Here is a 12,649-nt window from a genome sequence, read left to right as displayed (position 1 = left end):
AACTCGGTTATTGAAATACGTGAGGAACTCACGAGACTTACGCTATAGTGTGTACCTCTTCTTTTTTGTGTCGCGTCTATACCTACCTGGCCAGGATTCAACCCTTTTGGACTCTTTCGCACCGCGTCGTGCAGTATTACAGAAGCCGTATTCTTCCTACGTTCAACTGTGTCGCCTAAATCGCAAAATCAGTTTTACAAAACATATTATTTGTAAGAGGACCAACTCATACTTTTATTGAGAATTTCTTGTAGTTTTATTATTATCGCTGGTGCTATCAGCAGGAGCTAGCTGCATTCTTCACGAACTTTGGCTACTTGTTCGCCTGAGCGCAGTATAGCGTGTGCATGTGTTCACGCGCATGCATGCGTCTTCTACGTGCTACGTGTGTACGTATGCCCGCAGTACCTTTGTCCCACGTGCCGAAGCCTATCGTGCAGAGGAGCTACTGCCACAATTTCAAGCATATATGCACAGCTGGGACTTTAAAAATATCTAGAATCCAGTAAATACATTCGTAAAAAAACTGGGAACGGAAACAGTTCAAAGCGGCCTGTGGTACTTTGTTGAAAGATGTCCTTTGGGAGAATTTTCTTTCCGGTAAATGTGTTCTTTGAGGTTCCACTAATTCCAGCTAATTCTGGTATAACAGTTTAAAGGCGTGGTCTTCGGTATCTGCGCTTTTGCGAAATGGTTTTAGTAGATGTACTTCGCGAAACGTAAGCTGTATTCTCACGAGGCACTGTGTGTTAGGGTGATCTCAATTCCTCCAACTCAACTCACGTGGCCCGAACCAAGCACAAAGTACACGTCTACACCGTCGCGAGGCTTGAAACTTCTAATGCCATGCTATCGTTTACTACGTTTGATCGGCGGTTTTGAATTTATGGTTCCTGCACGATGGTGCGTAGTCAGTGCGCTGAGTGCCCGCTTTCGGTTGCTCCACCAAGGACGTCCCATAGTGGCGCAGTTAGCGGGTAATTTGAGTCCACCGGTGTAAACCCTGATTCCTGAGTGACGAAAGCTATAAAGTTTTCGGCCTTACAAAGTGGCAACGAGCTGTTATCTGTCCAGTGTTCTCAATTAAAGCAAAATTGGATGGGCGCAAAATCCCTTTAAAGGTGCTTCAATCCACGAATTGTTCGTTAGCACTCACATTGTCGTGCCATCGGGGCCTTTTCGCCGAATCCTAAGGGTGGTGTTGTCTTCGACGTCGACGTCGTAGTGGCGCACGCCAGAGAAAGAACGGGATGGGATGGGCGGCACTGGGGGAACGAAGCGATCCCGCATAGCGTCTGTGATCTGCGGGAAAACGGCCAGCCCAGCTTTCATGCATTGCGCACGGTCACGTCAAACGGTTGCGTCAGGCGGTCGTTTATCCTACGCTTACGTTTAGAGCGGAAGCTCTACTACGCCATGCCTTGCAAGGTCATCCATCGCGTCGCAATGACCTTAACGCGCTGGAGGGAAAGTGTGGCATGCGTATCGTCACATCATGTGATCCGCTGCGCAGAGGCGACGCAGCTACGCTCGTAGCGAGCTTCCACGCTGCGGTACCAATATAGGTGTGCAATTCAGACGTAAATGAACACTGCAGTATTTACGCTGATATATTCAAGGGAATATAGAATCAAGAGATACATCACAGTTTTATATTGTGTAGAGCATTAAACGGAGGGAGATGATAGTCTATTCCGATTTTGGGGGGCAAAGTGAAGGGATGATTAATTTATTTTGAAGTTCAGGGAAACATTAAATTTAGAATGATATTGCAGTACTGCAGGCGAAAACCCAGGAGATCGCAGCAAGCGATATTTTCCGTACTACATTTAAGGAAAACGTCGAGGAGATACTTTAGCCCTGTATTTGGAAACATCGAAGGTGGGAGGATAAAATTTGTCAAGATAAACTGCTACGCAATGACGATGGTTCGAGACGTATGCCGCACTAGACACCTCTTCATTCTCGTTACGATTTCAGACAGGTATCTTAGTTCGACCTTCAGAAAACAGCTAAGCAAGAATAAGCGCAAAAGAAGATCGCCAGCGTTTACCTTGATTCTTACTGTTGGACCTCTGGGTCCTCCAGCTGCGGCGCGATTCTCAGGAAGGGGAGCGACACGTCGTGATACGATGAGGCTTTAATGGAATCTAAAGAAGAATCGGGCGCGAGCCGGCGCAGCCACAACAACATGCTGCCGCTCGTGACGAGCGTAATGAAATGATAATGATTAGTGTCGTCTGCTACAAGGGATGGCAAAGAGGAAGTCCCAACCAGAGTTACGTGATATAGACAGTTGCGAAACTCCCCATAGGCCCCATGTATCGAAAGCCGGTCTTCGGTTGCCCCCCTGCGCCGGGGCAAGCACGGGGCAAGTTGACTAGCCTGTCGTCTGTCGGCAGGACGTTGAAGCAGTACTCAAGTGCTTGCGGCTGCTGCCGTAAGTCATAAAAAGAAAAACCGCAAAAACACAAGTAAATTTTACGTAATTATTGCGTTTTAATTTAAAAAGCAATCTTTTTTTTTACAGAAGAATTTTGAATAATAATAGTTTAGCAAAGTTCCGTTTTCATCTCCTAGGTGCCGCGCGCGTCGACTTGCCCCTCAGCTTCCACGGAGTGGGGGAGCTAGCGCCGCCCGGATTCTGAAGCGGAGTTTCGCAACTGTCTATATGTCCCAACAGTCTCCCCCGCCGACAGATGAGGCTAAGTGGCTTCCACAGGGTAGAGCCAACGTAGGGTGCTGGACCTGACGAAGCCATCGTGTCTGTCCGCCGATGAAATCTTTTCTTTCCGAAACTACTGTTGTCTTGGATGCTCGGTTTTGACGAGTAGCATACTGTCTTTCTTCAATAAGGCTGCGTTTTTCTTGGCTCCAGGTGAAATTTCCAAGCATAGACCTTCTAGCATTTACGGAGCGCTTTCTCCGCCATCGGTGTTCATACCGTCGATCTTGTTGCACCTTAGAATGAGTCCCCAGCGTTTTGCAAGCCAGGCTCACCTCGTGGAGTTCGGAGCGACAAGGGTTTCTGGACCAAGGAAGTTCGGTGTAAACGTAAACTTTTGTTTGCAGGTGTCGAATCGTTAGTAAATGCGGCGTTTTGCCTGCTGCTTTTTGGGTTTTCCTTCGTGAAGTTGTTTGCTTTCCAGCTGCTGTTCTGGTGTTCCGCGTCTGCAGGCCGAACATTTTCTCTTGACACTTCACTCCGGGCTCGTCATGATGTCTGCTGGCTTGCAGTCTCCTCGTTTTACGTTTGTGTCTGTTGAGTTCAGTTGGTTTTATACACGTTCGCTCTCGAAAATTTTCAGTTTTCTTTGACTCCTCGCGGTAGTGCCGGAGGTTCTGGGGCTTGGACAAAAAGGTATCCCAGCGCGTGTTACAACGAGGTCCCGGCACTCTAAGGATTCCAGAAGGCGAGCAGAAGGTTTTTTCCGGAGGAGTCATTCCTTGTTCTAAGGTGGCAACAGGGTTGTTGCCGGCCCGCTTACAAATGCTCGTGGAAGCTTCTTGTATGGTCTCTCTTTCCTTGTTCTCCATCGTTCCTTCATTAGTGTCGGCTCCTATGAGCGGATCGCTTGTACCCATCAAGTATTGCGGTGGCCGGTCTGCCAGTGGGTAGTGATTTTCGGTAAGTTGAAAGTGGTGCTTCAAGGTAGCCGTCACGAGTACAGGACTCGAAGTAGCTCCAAACGGCGCCCTAGTCATTTTCCACGAGCCCAAGTAGGGTAGCGGATGGTCTGGTTGTGGAGATGTCCACTTGATGAGCTCTGACTTATCCAGCGCCAAATCGCTGCCCTTTGCTCGTTTGTCTTCGCCCTTGACTCCGATGCTCTCATGATCCCTTAAAGGAGTCACAAGTTTCGAGACCACTTGGTCTTCAACGGACGATCGAAGCACAGCAGCACTGGAACACTGGACGAAGTCGGAAAAAACAGGCAAAGGGCCTTGTACAGTCCATCCTAATTTAGTCTTCACCGCATTCAGCTTGCCCTGAACAGGTCTGACGGTATCGGTCACTAGCTCCCAATAATAATCTGACCCGATAAGGACCGCAATCTGTTTATCCTCCACTCCTCGTACCGAAAGAGCCTTCGTATCGATGTGCATATTATTCATCTCCCTTATAACTCTTTCTCCTGGTACAGGGATGTTTTCGCTGCAAATCGTGCCCACTTCCAGGGCTTCGATGCTAATTGGACGTTTGTTGTCTGCAGCGAAAAGGAGAACTCGCACCTTCTTCATCTTTTTCCGTGTGTGTTGACCTCCGAACACACCTACGGTCAACGTTTCCTCGCCCAGCGGTTTGCAACCGAGTTTTTCAGAAGCACTGGCAGTAATGAAGCTCCGCTGGCTTCCTCCATCGAACAGAACTCGGTAGCGTCCTGACGTTTTCGCGCCTGCTATTGTGGCTGAGAGTCTGCAGCAGCACGGCGGAGCCTGCTTGTTTCGCGACCAGGTTGACCGGTGCAGACGTCACGTTCTCCATGTCGTTGTTAGTGCTGCCTGCAGGGCACACGGATCTTGCGTGCCTTCTCGTGCACTTGCCACATTTTAGCTGGCTTCTGCAATCTCTCGCCAAGTGACCCTTCTTGAGACAACGGAAGCATCGTCCAGCTTTGGTGAGCATCCCCTTTTTGCACAAAAGGCTGAGTTCTTCGGCATCACAGGCTTCGGAAGAGTGTGCTCCAGAGTGGCAAAAGAAGCACTGCTGCGGCGGGTTCACTGAGCTTTGTAGAGCAGCTGCCGTGGGAACATCACGCGGGTGGTTTCGTTTTCGTGCTTCTTTCTCTGGGGTGCGATGAAGTTTCTGTTCCGCGCGTTCAGCAACAGCCTCTCGACACATAAGCTGGTGGTCGAAGAATTCCAGAAGTACTTGAAGCTCCTGGTCGGGGGAGGCCGTTAAACCGGATGAGTCGCCGTGTGGGTTCGATGAAGCGCCATCTGGGGAAAATGGCGTCTTGCGACCCTCATGGAACCGCAGGGCCATGTCTGTCGGTAGTACCCTTAGCAGGATTTCACGCAGCATGGTGCAGTATGTCGTGGAGCTCGTGCCAAGCGCCTTGAGGCTTCGGATATGAACCCGGACCCGATCGTAAAGGTGCCTCAGTTGTAGGACGTCGGATGACGACGACACCGGCTGCAGGTCCAGGAGGCCTCGCAGATGATCTTGCACAATGATGCGGTCATCCCCGAAACGCTTCTTCAATATTTCGATGGCGTCCTTGTAGCACTCTTCGGTCGCTTGCAGTCCAGATATGGCCGATGCAGCTGCTCCAGTCACGAGGCTGCTCAAGTAGTTGAACTTGTCAGCCGTGCTGAGCTCGTCGTTGTTGTGGACGGCTGCCGAAAACTGCGTCCAGAATCGCTGCCACGATCTGCGGTTCCCGTCAAATTTGAGGAGCTCTAGCTGGGGAAGCTTGCATTTGCCAGTCGGTGATGGGTGGACGGTCGTCGGACGTGGCGTTGAAGACCGGGATTCTTGCAGCTTGAGACGAAGGTTCGCGGTAGCGCTGACAACCTTATCGCGGTATTGTCCCGCGTCTGTCGTCTCGCTGTCTACTAGGTCATCCGGTGTCTCTTCAAAGATCGCCTCGTCCAACTTCTCTATCTGGCCATAAAATACATTGATTCGTTCGAGCAGTACACTCACCGCTCCTGCCGTCGCCTCTCTGTTTCCCCTTAGGTGGTCTTCCGCTTCCGCTAGAAGGCCATCCAGTTGCGCCCGTAGGCTGAGGCGTCGTCGAAGCTGTCGTTCCATTCGGTCGCACGCAGCTGGGAACTCGCCAAGATCGCAGGCGCCGCGTCTTTTTCTGGGCTTTCGCGGCTCCGTGCGTCGATGGGCTTGGCGTCATCTATAAGTCCCGGGTTCTCGGCACCATGTGTTGGACCTCTGGGTCCTCCAGCTGCGGCGCGATTCTCAGGAAGGGGAGCGACACGTCGTGATACGATGAGGCTTTAATGGAATCTAAAGAAGAAGCGAGCGCGAGCCGGCGCAGCCACAAGAACATGCGGCCGCTCGTGACGAGCGTGATGAAATGATAATGATTAGCGTCGTCTGCTACAAGGGATGACAAAGAGGAAGTCCCAACATTCTTCAGTCTTCATTCTCGTTACGATTTCAGACAGGTATCTTAGTTCGACCTTCAGAAAACAGCTAAGCAAGAATAAGCGCAAAAGAAGATCGCCAGGGTTTACCTTGATTCTTACGGTGTTCCGGTCGTAGTAGATAACGTCGACGTCCACCTTCTTCACGTCCACGTCCACTCCGGAGGGCCTTCGGCGTATCAGTCGGAGACTTAGCCTGTCGTACTCTTTCTCAATGCTGGCGACTTTGTAACCGCGGTATCCAGTTGGAAAGAAGCACCGCGGGACCCGATCTGCGCTGCCTCTCTCCTCAAAGGCATCACTCGGATCTGCTGATGACCAGCAGCAGCCCCGGGCGAGGCAGGCGTGCTCTGTGGCGTAACCGTCGGGGTGACAGTCGAAGCGGTCCGTGATACTCTTTAGATCGCAACTCGGAGGCTGGAGCTGGGCTGAGGAAAAAGAAGAAAACGAGGCGGAAAGACTAAGCTTAACCTTTCGGTACATCGGAATGGCAGGACCACGTTGTGCGCTTACCCTCGTCATCGCCGCCGTCGATCAAGGTGTCATTTACGACTACCTGCTGGCTTCCGAACACCGCCGCAATGCTGCACCACGCTAAAGTCCTAAAGGTGGAATAAGAGTTAGAACACGTATCCCCGAGGGTTCCCCTATCCGTTCGCGCAAATGCGTGCCGTGAGGTATCGCCAGTCTTGTTTTCAGTCAACGAGCCTGTTTGATATGACAGGTGTGGCTTTATTTTACCGAGTTTCAAGTCACGTAGAGCCAGCCTCTTTCAAATCGAATGAGATACGCATGAGGAAGTGGAGCAAAGCTGGTCGCGTATCTGCCTGCACGACTGTAAATGTCGTCTAAAAATGAAGGTCTTCTGCCGTTCCTGCGGCAGAAGAAGGAACACACCTAAGCACTTCTCAGCGCTTACAGTCGTGTATAGCGCCATCTGTATCCCGATATATAATGCGATGTTTTACCCTTGCTTCCCCTCCCTCCATTTCTTTTTTTGCTTTTATTTTTCGTCTTTCTCTCTTTTTTTCGCTCTTTCATCTTACTGTATTCACCCCTATCTACAGTAGCAAGCCCCACCGTTACTCGGGCTGACCTCTCCAGCTTTCGTTATAAATTTTCCCCTCCCTCCCTCCCTCCTCTTTCTTTCTCTCTCTCTCTCTCTCTCTCTATAGACGTGTTCCGACCTTTTTAACCGCAGAGCTGTTTAAGCTTTTAGTTCCGTCGTATACCGTTACCAGAAAAAAATACAGAATTAGCGAGCGCACATGAGCGTGAGCCTCGTGATGAGCGCCCGGCGTCTTCGGCTAGCTCGACCTTCGAGAACACTGTCCCCGGCGTTCGTGGCGTGATCTGAGAACGGGCCACATTACATCACCATATGTGGGCCTGCAAATCGGACCCCTTCCCTCTCATCACCTCCCTCGACCAGTGCGAAGCAGAGCTGGGTAGCTCAAACCTGGATCTCCAGAAGTCGCTCACGGGTCGGGCTGCAGCCACAGTCACCGTAGTACTACGGTCTTCAGCCGCCAAGTTGAACTAACCCTTGGTTAAGTAAAGTTTTAGCTCTCTCCCTCTCGCGCGCGCGCGCGTGCTCTTCTGCTCGCCAGTTCATGCGCGTTCGCTTCTCAAGTTGGGCGCACAGACGCCGAGTTCGCGAAGCCGATTGACGCCGGTTCTAGCACGTGCTAACGCGGTCCACTTTGGGAGAGATGTGAAAGGCTGCGGACTGAACTTTCCGGGGCTGCCAGTCATGGAGAACTTCCAGCGGCAAGTTGGGAAATCCGTGTGAGGCGCAACAGCCGAGTGTCCGACGAAGGGGGAGGGGCCGCCAGCTCTGCTGTTTCTCCAGCCTTGCGCCACTGGTGCAAGCTGCGCCAATATTTTGCCAAAATTCACGCTCTTTCTTTACAGTAAAATGTTCTTTCATGTCAATTCTACGCATTATTTCTGCAAAAATTCGTGGTCTGGTATCTTGTATAGGTCAGTTTATATGCGGTAGGAAGCCTAGGAGCACGTTCAGTTAACCGTCTACATCGCCGTCGGAGTGAAGGGCTTGACGCTCGAATGCGTGGTTTTTCCGGGCTATCGTCGATTTCTTGTTATTATTTGATAACAGATTCCTAACGTATACTGTCTTTGTCAGAAGTTTCTGGACCGTGTCAGGAGTTAATAGGCTCCCAAAACTTTAAAACGCAAGCTTATCCCTCGAGTAAGACTGAAATGTTTTGCGCCAGAAAGCTGGTCAATTCATCTTTGTTTCTTGCTGTCACAAGACCATTCGTTCACATTTGAAAGCAGAGCTTTTACTTAAAATTCTTTGAGGCCTAGACGATTTCGACGAAGTCATCTTAGAACACAGAGAACTGAACATTGCACAACGGCCACAGCATAAAAGGAAAAAGGACACACGAAACGGAAGATGCGTAGCAACTGTGGAAAGTTCAATGAACAATCGTGCAATGCTCAGCGCTCTATGCTCCAAGATGTCTAGATACCAACTAGCCCAACAACAAGCTTTTTTTAAGTTAATTTCGACGAAGACTGCACATTGAAAATGTATTGACAAATAATTTCAGGAGAGTGACAGCGGCTTGAATTGGGTCAGGTGCGGCAGGCAGCGCCAGTCTGCGCCCTTCAGTGCAAGGGAAGGTCTACTCTCAAGAAACTGGTCTATAGAGACCGAAATGCCTTTCGGCAGTGAACATGTCGCCCACTCGATATTATTACACGTAAATACACCAAGGAAAGAGCAGTCAACACACACCACAAATAAAGACACCACTGTCTGCGTAGTAAACAAAGTGCAAATGAACAAGGGATTAGAAATAATATTTCCTCGCTAATTCTGGCACCGAAGCGAAATTCTAAACAAAACGTTTCGTGCATGCCATTTCAGATTCGATACTCCCAGGTGTAGAGTACGTGGCTATATAAAATTTTCCAGCGTATTTTTCTTCGTGTCTGGCTTTGTTATAACGAGGTTACACGTGCAGCTCTAGCAAAATTTGCCACGTGTAATGCAGCTTCACACTATCGCGTTATTCGAACCCTCTTACCCGAACCAAAACGCAGTCCGGAGCAGCGGCATCTCCGTCGTGATTCCGAGACGAAAATGAAGCTTGTGCGGGCCGGCGACCGGCCATCCTGGGTTGCGATAACAGCGCAACACAGTCGGGCTGCCTGGCAGAAGAAGGGGAGTGCCGTTATCTGTTCGCGGACACCCGAACTCCCGTCACTTCACGTGCTGACACTCGACAATTCTCTTGCTGTTCGGCCCACCCAAATCGTCTTTCTTCGAGAGAACTGCTGTGTCTGTGCTTGCGTTACCTTCTTTCTGGTGAGATTGTGAAAACATCTTTCCTCGGAACATATCTCATTTCCCGTACTACATTTCTCCACGACGTGCGTGCCGCTCTGGCGTCTCTGTTTCAACATCAAAATAAACAGAATGGGCATGAATTCTAAGAGTCGCCTATTAATGCGTAAGCATTCTTACGCCCCTTGTCCTCACTAGGGGTTTCTTTTATGCGTCCTGCTTTTTTTATCCAAACGCAATCTGTTATTTTATTGCTTTATAGCTTTCTTTGCACCAATTGTCTTCATTGCGTTATTATATACCGATCAAATAATTTCGGTCTGCGAATTATGCATTTTTGTGTAAATGTAGGGCGTTTTACATGGTTGGTCTGTTATCGCCATTTTTTGTTGGTGCTTTTTTGGTGGGGCGGGGGGAATCTTTTATTTGTGCGTTCATTTCGTGAGGTTCGCGTATTGGATACATATTTTTCATTTTATAGGTTAGTTTTACCAATTTGTAGGTTTTCGTTTATTTTTTAAGACCAATTATTTTCATTTACACTATTCAAACGATTAAACGTGTTAACTGCGCCATTATGCATTTATGTGCTGATGCACGGCGATTCGCGGTTGGTGCTTTCTCACAATTTTAGTGGCGAAGCCCGTTATGGGCTCAGCCTGTTAGCGTCTCATGTCGTCGTCGTCGTCATAATCATCGTCTCATGTAGTCACTGTACTAAAGCACCGGGACACTCGTTTACGCCTCGCGCTATAACATAACGCATACTAAAAGAACACATAGGGACACTCGTTTTCCAACTCGTGTTCCAGCTGTATATCTCTACCCCCCCAATGGTTTCATCCCCGTTGGCAAAAACGCCAAGGCGCCAAGAATACACATATACACTGGATGCTTCGTCCATAGAGTTCCATACTAATATATACTAGGGGGAAATCTGTCGCTACAGTCGCGGGCCGCCGTGGGCGGCGCCATTGCCGCTAGCGACGTTCCTCACCTACTTGGCTAAGCTAGCCATATGGCTTCTTTTTTGTCTCGAAATCAAAATCAACAAAAAAGGGTAACATTTTTTTTTTGTTCATCAGGCCTGAAGCTTCTACATAATCACTGACAAATTATTCTTTTTGGAAGTTCAATGTTATAACAAAACAAACCTGATTAACCTTACAGTAATATTGCTGCTTTTTTGCAGCCAGAGCCAACTTTTCGGCCTGTTCATCCATGCCAAGGACAAGTGGAACGTGCCTGCCCGGTACATGAGGGAACGCTCGCCGAAGCGCGGCTCCCCCAGACTGTGGCGCCAGATTTCCCTCTGGTATATATTAGTATGAAATTATATGGCTTCGGTCCTCCCCAGGTGTTCGTTAGTGGGCATGGCCTGGGATTTTTTATTCCTGTTTCGGCTTGCTATTTCGGAGCTTTTTTTTTATTGTAATTTTGTCTTCGCGCGTGAGTGCACTGCATAAGATACCTATTTCTGGTTTTCTTAGAATTCATATTTACTATTTTGTAATTTTATTATTCTTCGTTTAATTTTCCGGTTCTTAAAATTCTTTTTCGGTCAATTAACTTTATTTACGATATTATAACCATTTCATGGATTCACTTTGTGAAATGTGCATTTCTATTCAAGTGCAGGGCGTTACATGGTTAGTGCGTTTTCACTTCCAGTACAAGGAACTTTGGCGCACAGAACATGAATTTCGCGGCGACGAAGGCGAAGGCGATGGTGTCCGCGTAACCGAGCGAGCGAACGAGTCACGTCCCAGGCAGAATGAAAACGGAGGAGCAGGGTCTGACGAAAGTGTGAGGGGAGGGCGGCATGCGCTGCTAAGGCGTCATCTCCCAGGGCGTCGCCTCGGCTCAGTATGCCTCACTGCCTCTCCCTGACACTATCGCCGTCAGTCGCCGCCGCGGAGCGCTTTCCCCCTCACTCTTTTGTCAGACGCTCTTCCCCCGTTTGTGGCCGATCCAAACCACGTGATATTTTAGCGGGAAGTTTAAGCGCCATTTGCAATAGCATGCTCGGCGGCAGCGGAGCGCTGCGAGATAGTTCGCGCCGCCGTGCGTTCGCTGAACACGCGATCACTTCCTGATACGTATACACTGGTAACCCATAATCCTGGTAACCCATAATGTAACTTCTAAACGGAAGTAACCTATAGCATAAAGGTTACAATGGAGCTAATTTTATATTTTCTATATGCGCGGCGACCGAGAAGACTGCAGTTCATGGTGCGCACAAATTTCGCATTAAGGAGTCGTCATGTGATATTTTTTTGTGTGTTTTGCTTTCTGCTATCGATAATATTACATCTTTGGCTTCATGTACGGAGTGCGATGTTTAAGACACATTTTGATCTCGATTGATTGATTGATTGTGGGGTTTAACGCGCCGACGCAACGCAGGCGATGAGGCGCGCCGTAGTGGAGGGCTCCGGATTAATTTTGACCACCTGGGGATCTTTAACGTGCGCCGAAATCTCGTACACACGGGCGTTTTTGCTTTTCGCCTCCATCAGAAAAGCGGCCGCCGCGGCCGGGAATCGAACCCGCGACCTCGTGCTCAGCAGCGCAACGCCTTAGCCACTGAGCCACCGCCACATTTTGATCTCGCTAGTTCATTTTTTATGCTCCATTTATGTTCTTATAATATAACAATTGCATTGCTAACTTCGCTGAATATGCGTTTTTGTGCAAATGCAGGGCATTACGTGATTAGGGCTGTGCGGTACCCAACAGAAAATTCTTACGCACTAAACTGTAGTAATTACGCCAAGAAAATCTTCGTCTCGACGGGAGAGAGAAAGCCCTTCAGCGTCATGCGCCTTGCAAATGGGGGAGAAGGATAACCTTCGCATCCCCAAAGTTATGACGAAAGCCCGAAGTCAATGCCTTTCACATTTTTAATAAGATGTTTTATAATACAAAACGTATTTAACTGGTTCGCTGAGCCTGTCAGCGCGTTGTGTGACACGAGATTGTTTTTTTCTTAACTCCTTTTTTGTGCGTGAATTAGTACGCAGGACCAGTGAAGTGTGGATGACTACCAGCGCTCGCTCTTTATAGTTTGAGCGCTTATTGTCAACCAACGCCTTTCGTACGAAGGATTTAGCTCGTTTATGCGTCTATAGCGCCGAGGAATGTTGAGAAGGAGCAGGACCGTTTTCGAAAGTATAATTACGATTACAAGTCTATAAGACTACCCATCTACCTTGTTGTTGG

The 12,649-nt window shown here is 49.0% G+C and overlaps 1 protein-coding gene across 1 annotated transcript in view; it reads right to left on the bottom strand.

Moving 5' to 3' along the window:
• The window catches only part of LOC144174634 (lysosomal alpha-glucosidase-like), a 40,920-nt gene extending 31,634 nt beyond the window's left edge, over positions 1-9,286 (bottom strand). Inside the window, exons 1-4 of the mRNA XM_077703419.1 lie at positions 9,165-9,286; positions 6,619-6,707; positions 6,196-6,533; positions 1,157-1,302 (exon numbers count right to left, since the gene is read on the bottom strand). Of these exons, the coding sequence (XP_077559545.1) occupies positions 1,157-1,302; positions 6,196-6,533; positions 6,619-6,707; positions 9,165-9,196 (605 nt within the window). The 5' untranslated portion in view covers positions 9,197-9,286. The remainder of the gene's footprint in view (positions 1-1,156; positions 1,303-6,195; positions 6,534-6,618; positions 6,708-9,164) is intronic.
• Positions 9,287-12,649: the final 3,363 nt, after the last annotated feature.

The sequence above is a fragment of the Haemaphysalis longicornis genome, unplaced genomic scaffold, assembly GCF_048455015.1.
Source record: "Haemaphysalis longicornis isolate Haplotype H1 unplaced genomic scaffold, Haemaphysalis longicornis Haplotype H1 scaffold_3, whole genome shotgun sequence".
Classification (NCBI taxonomy): Eukaryota; Metazoa; Arthropoda; class Arachnida; order Ixodida; family Ixodidae; genus Haemaphysalis; species Haemaphysalis longicornis.
Note: the sequence above shows the minus strand (reverse complement) of the source record. Positions and strands in the feature narration are given on the sequence as shown.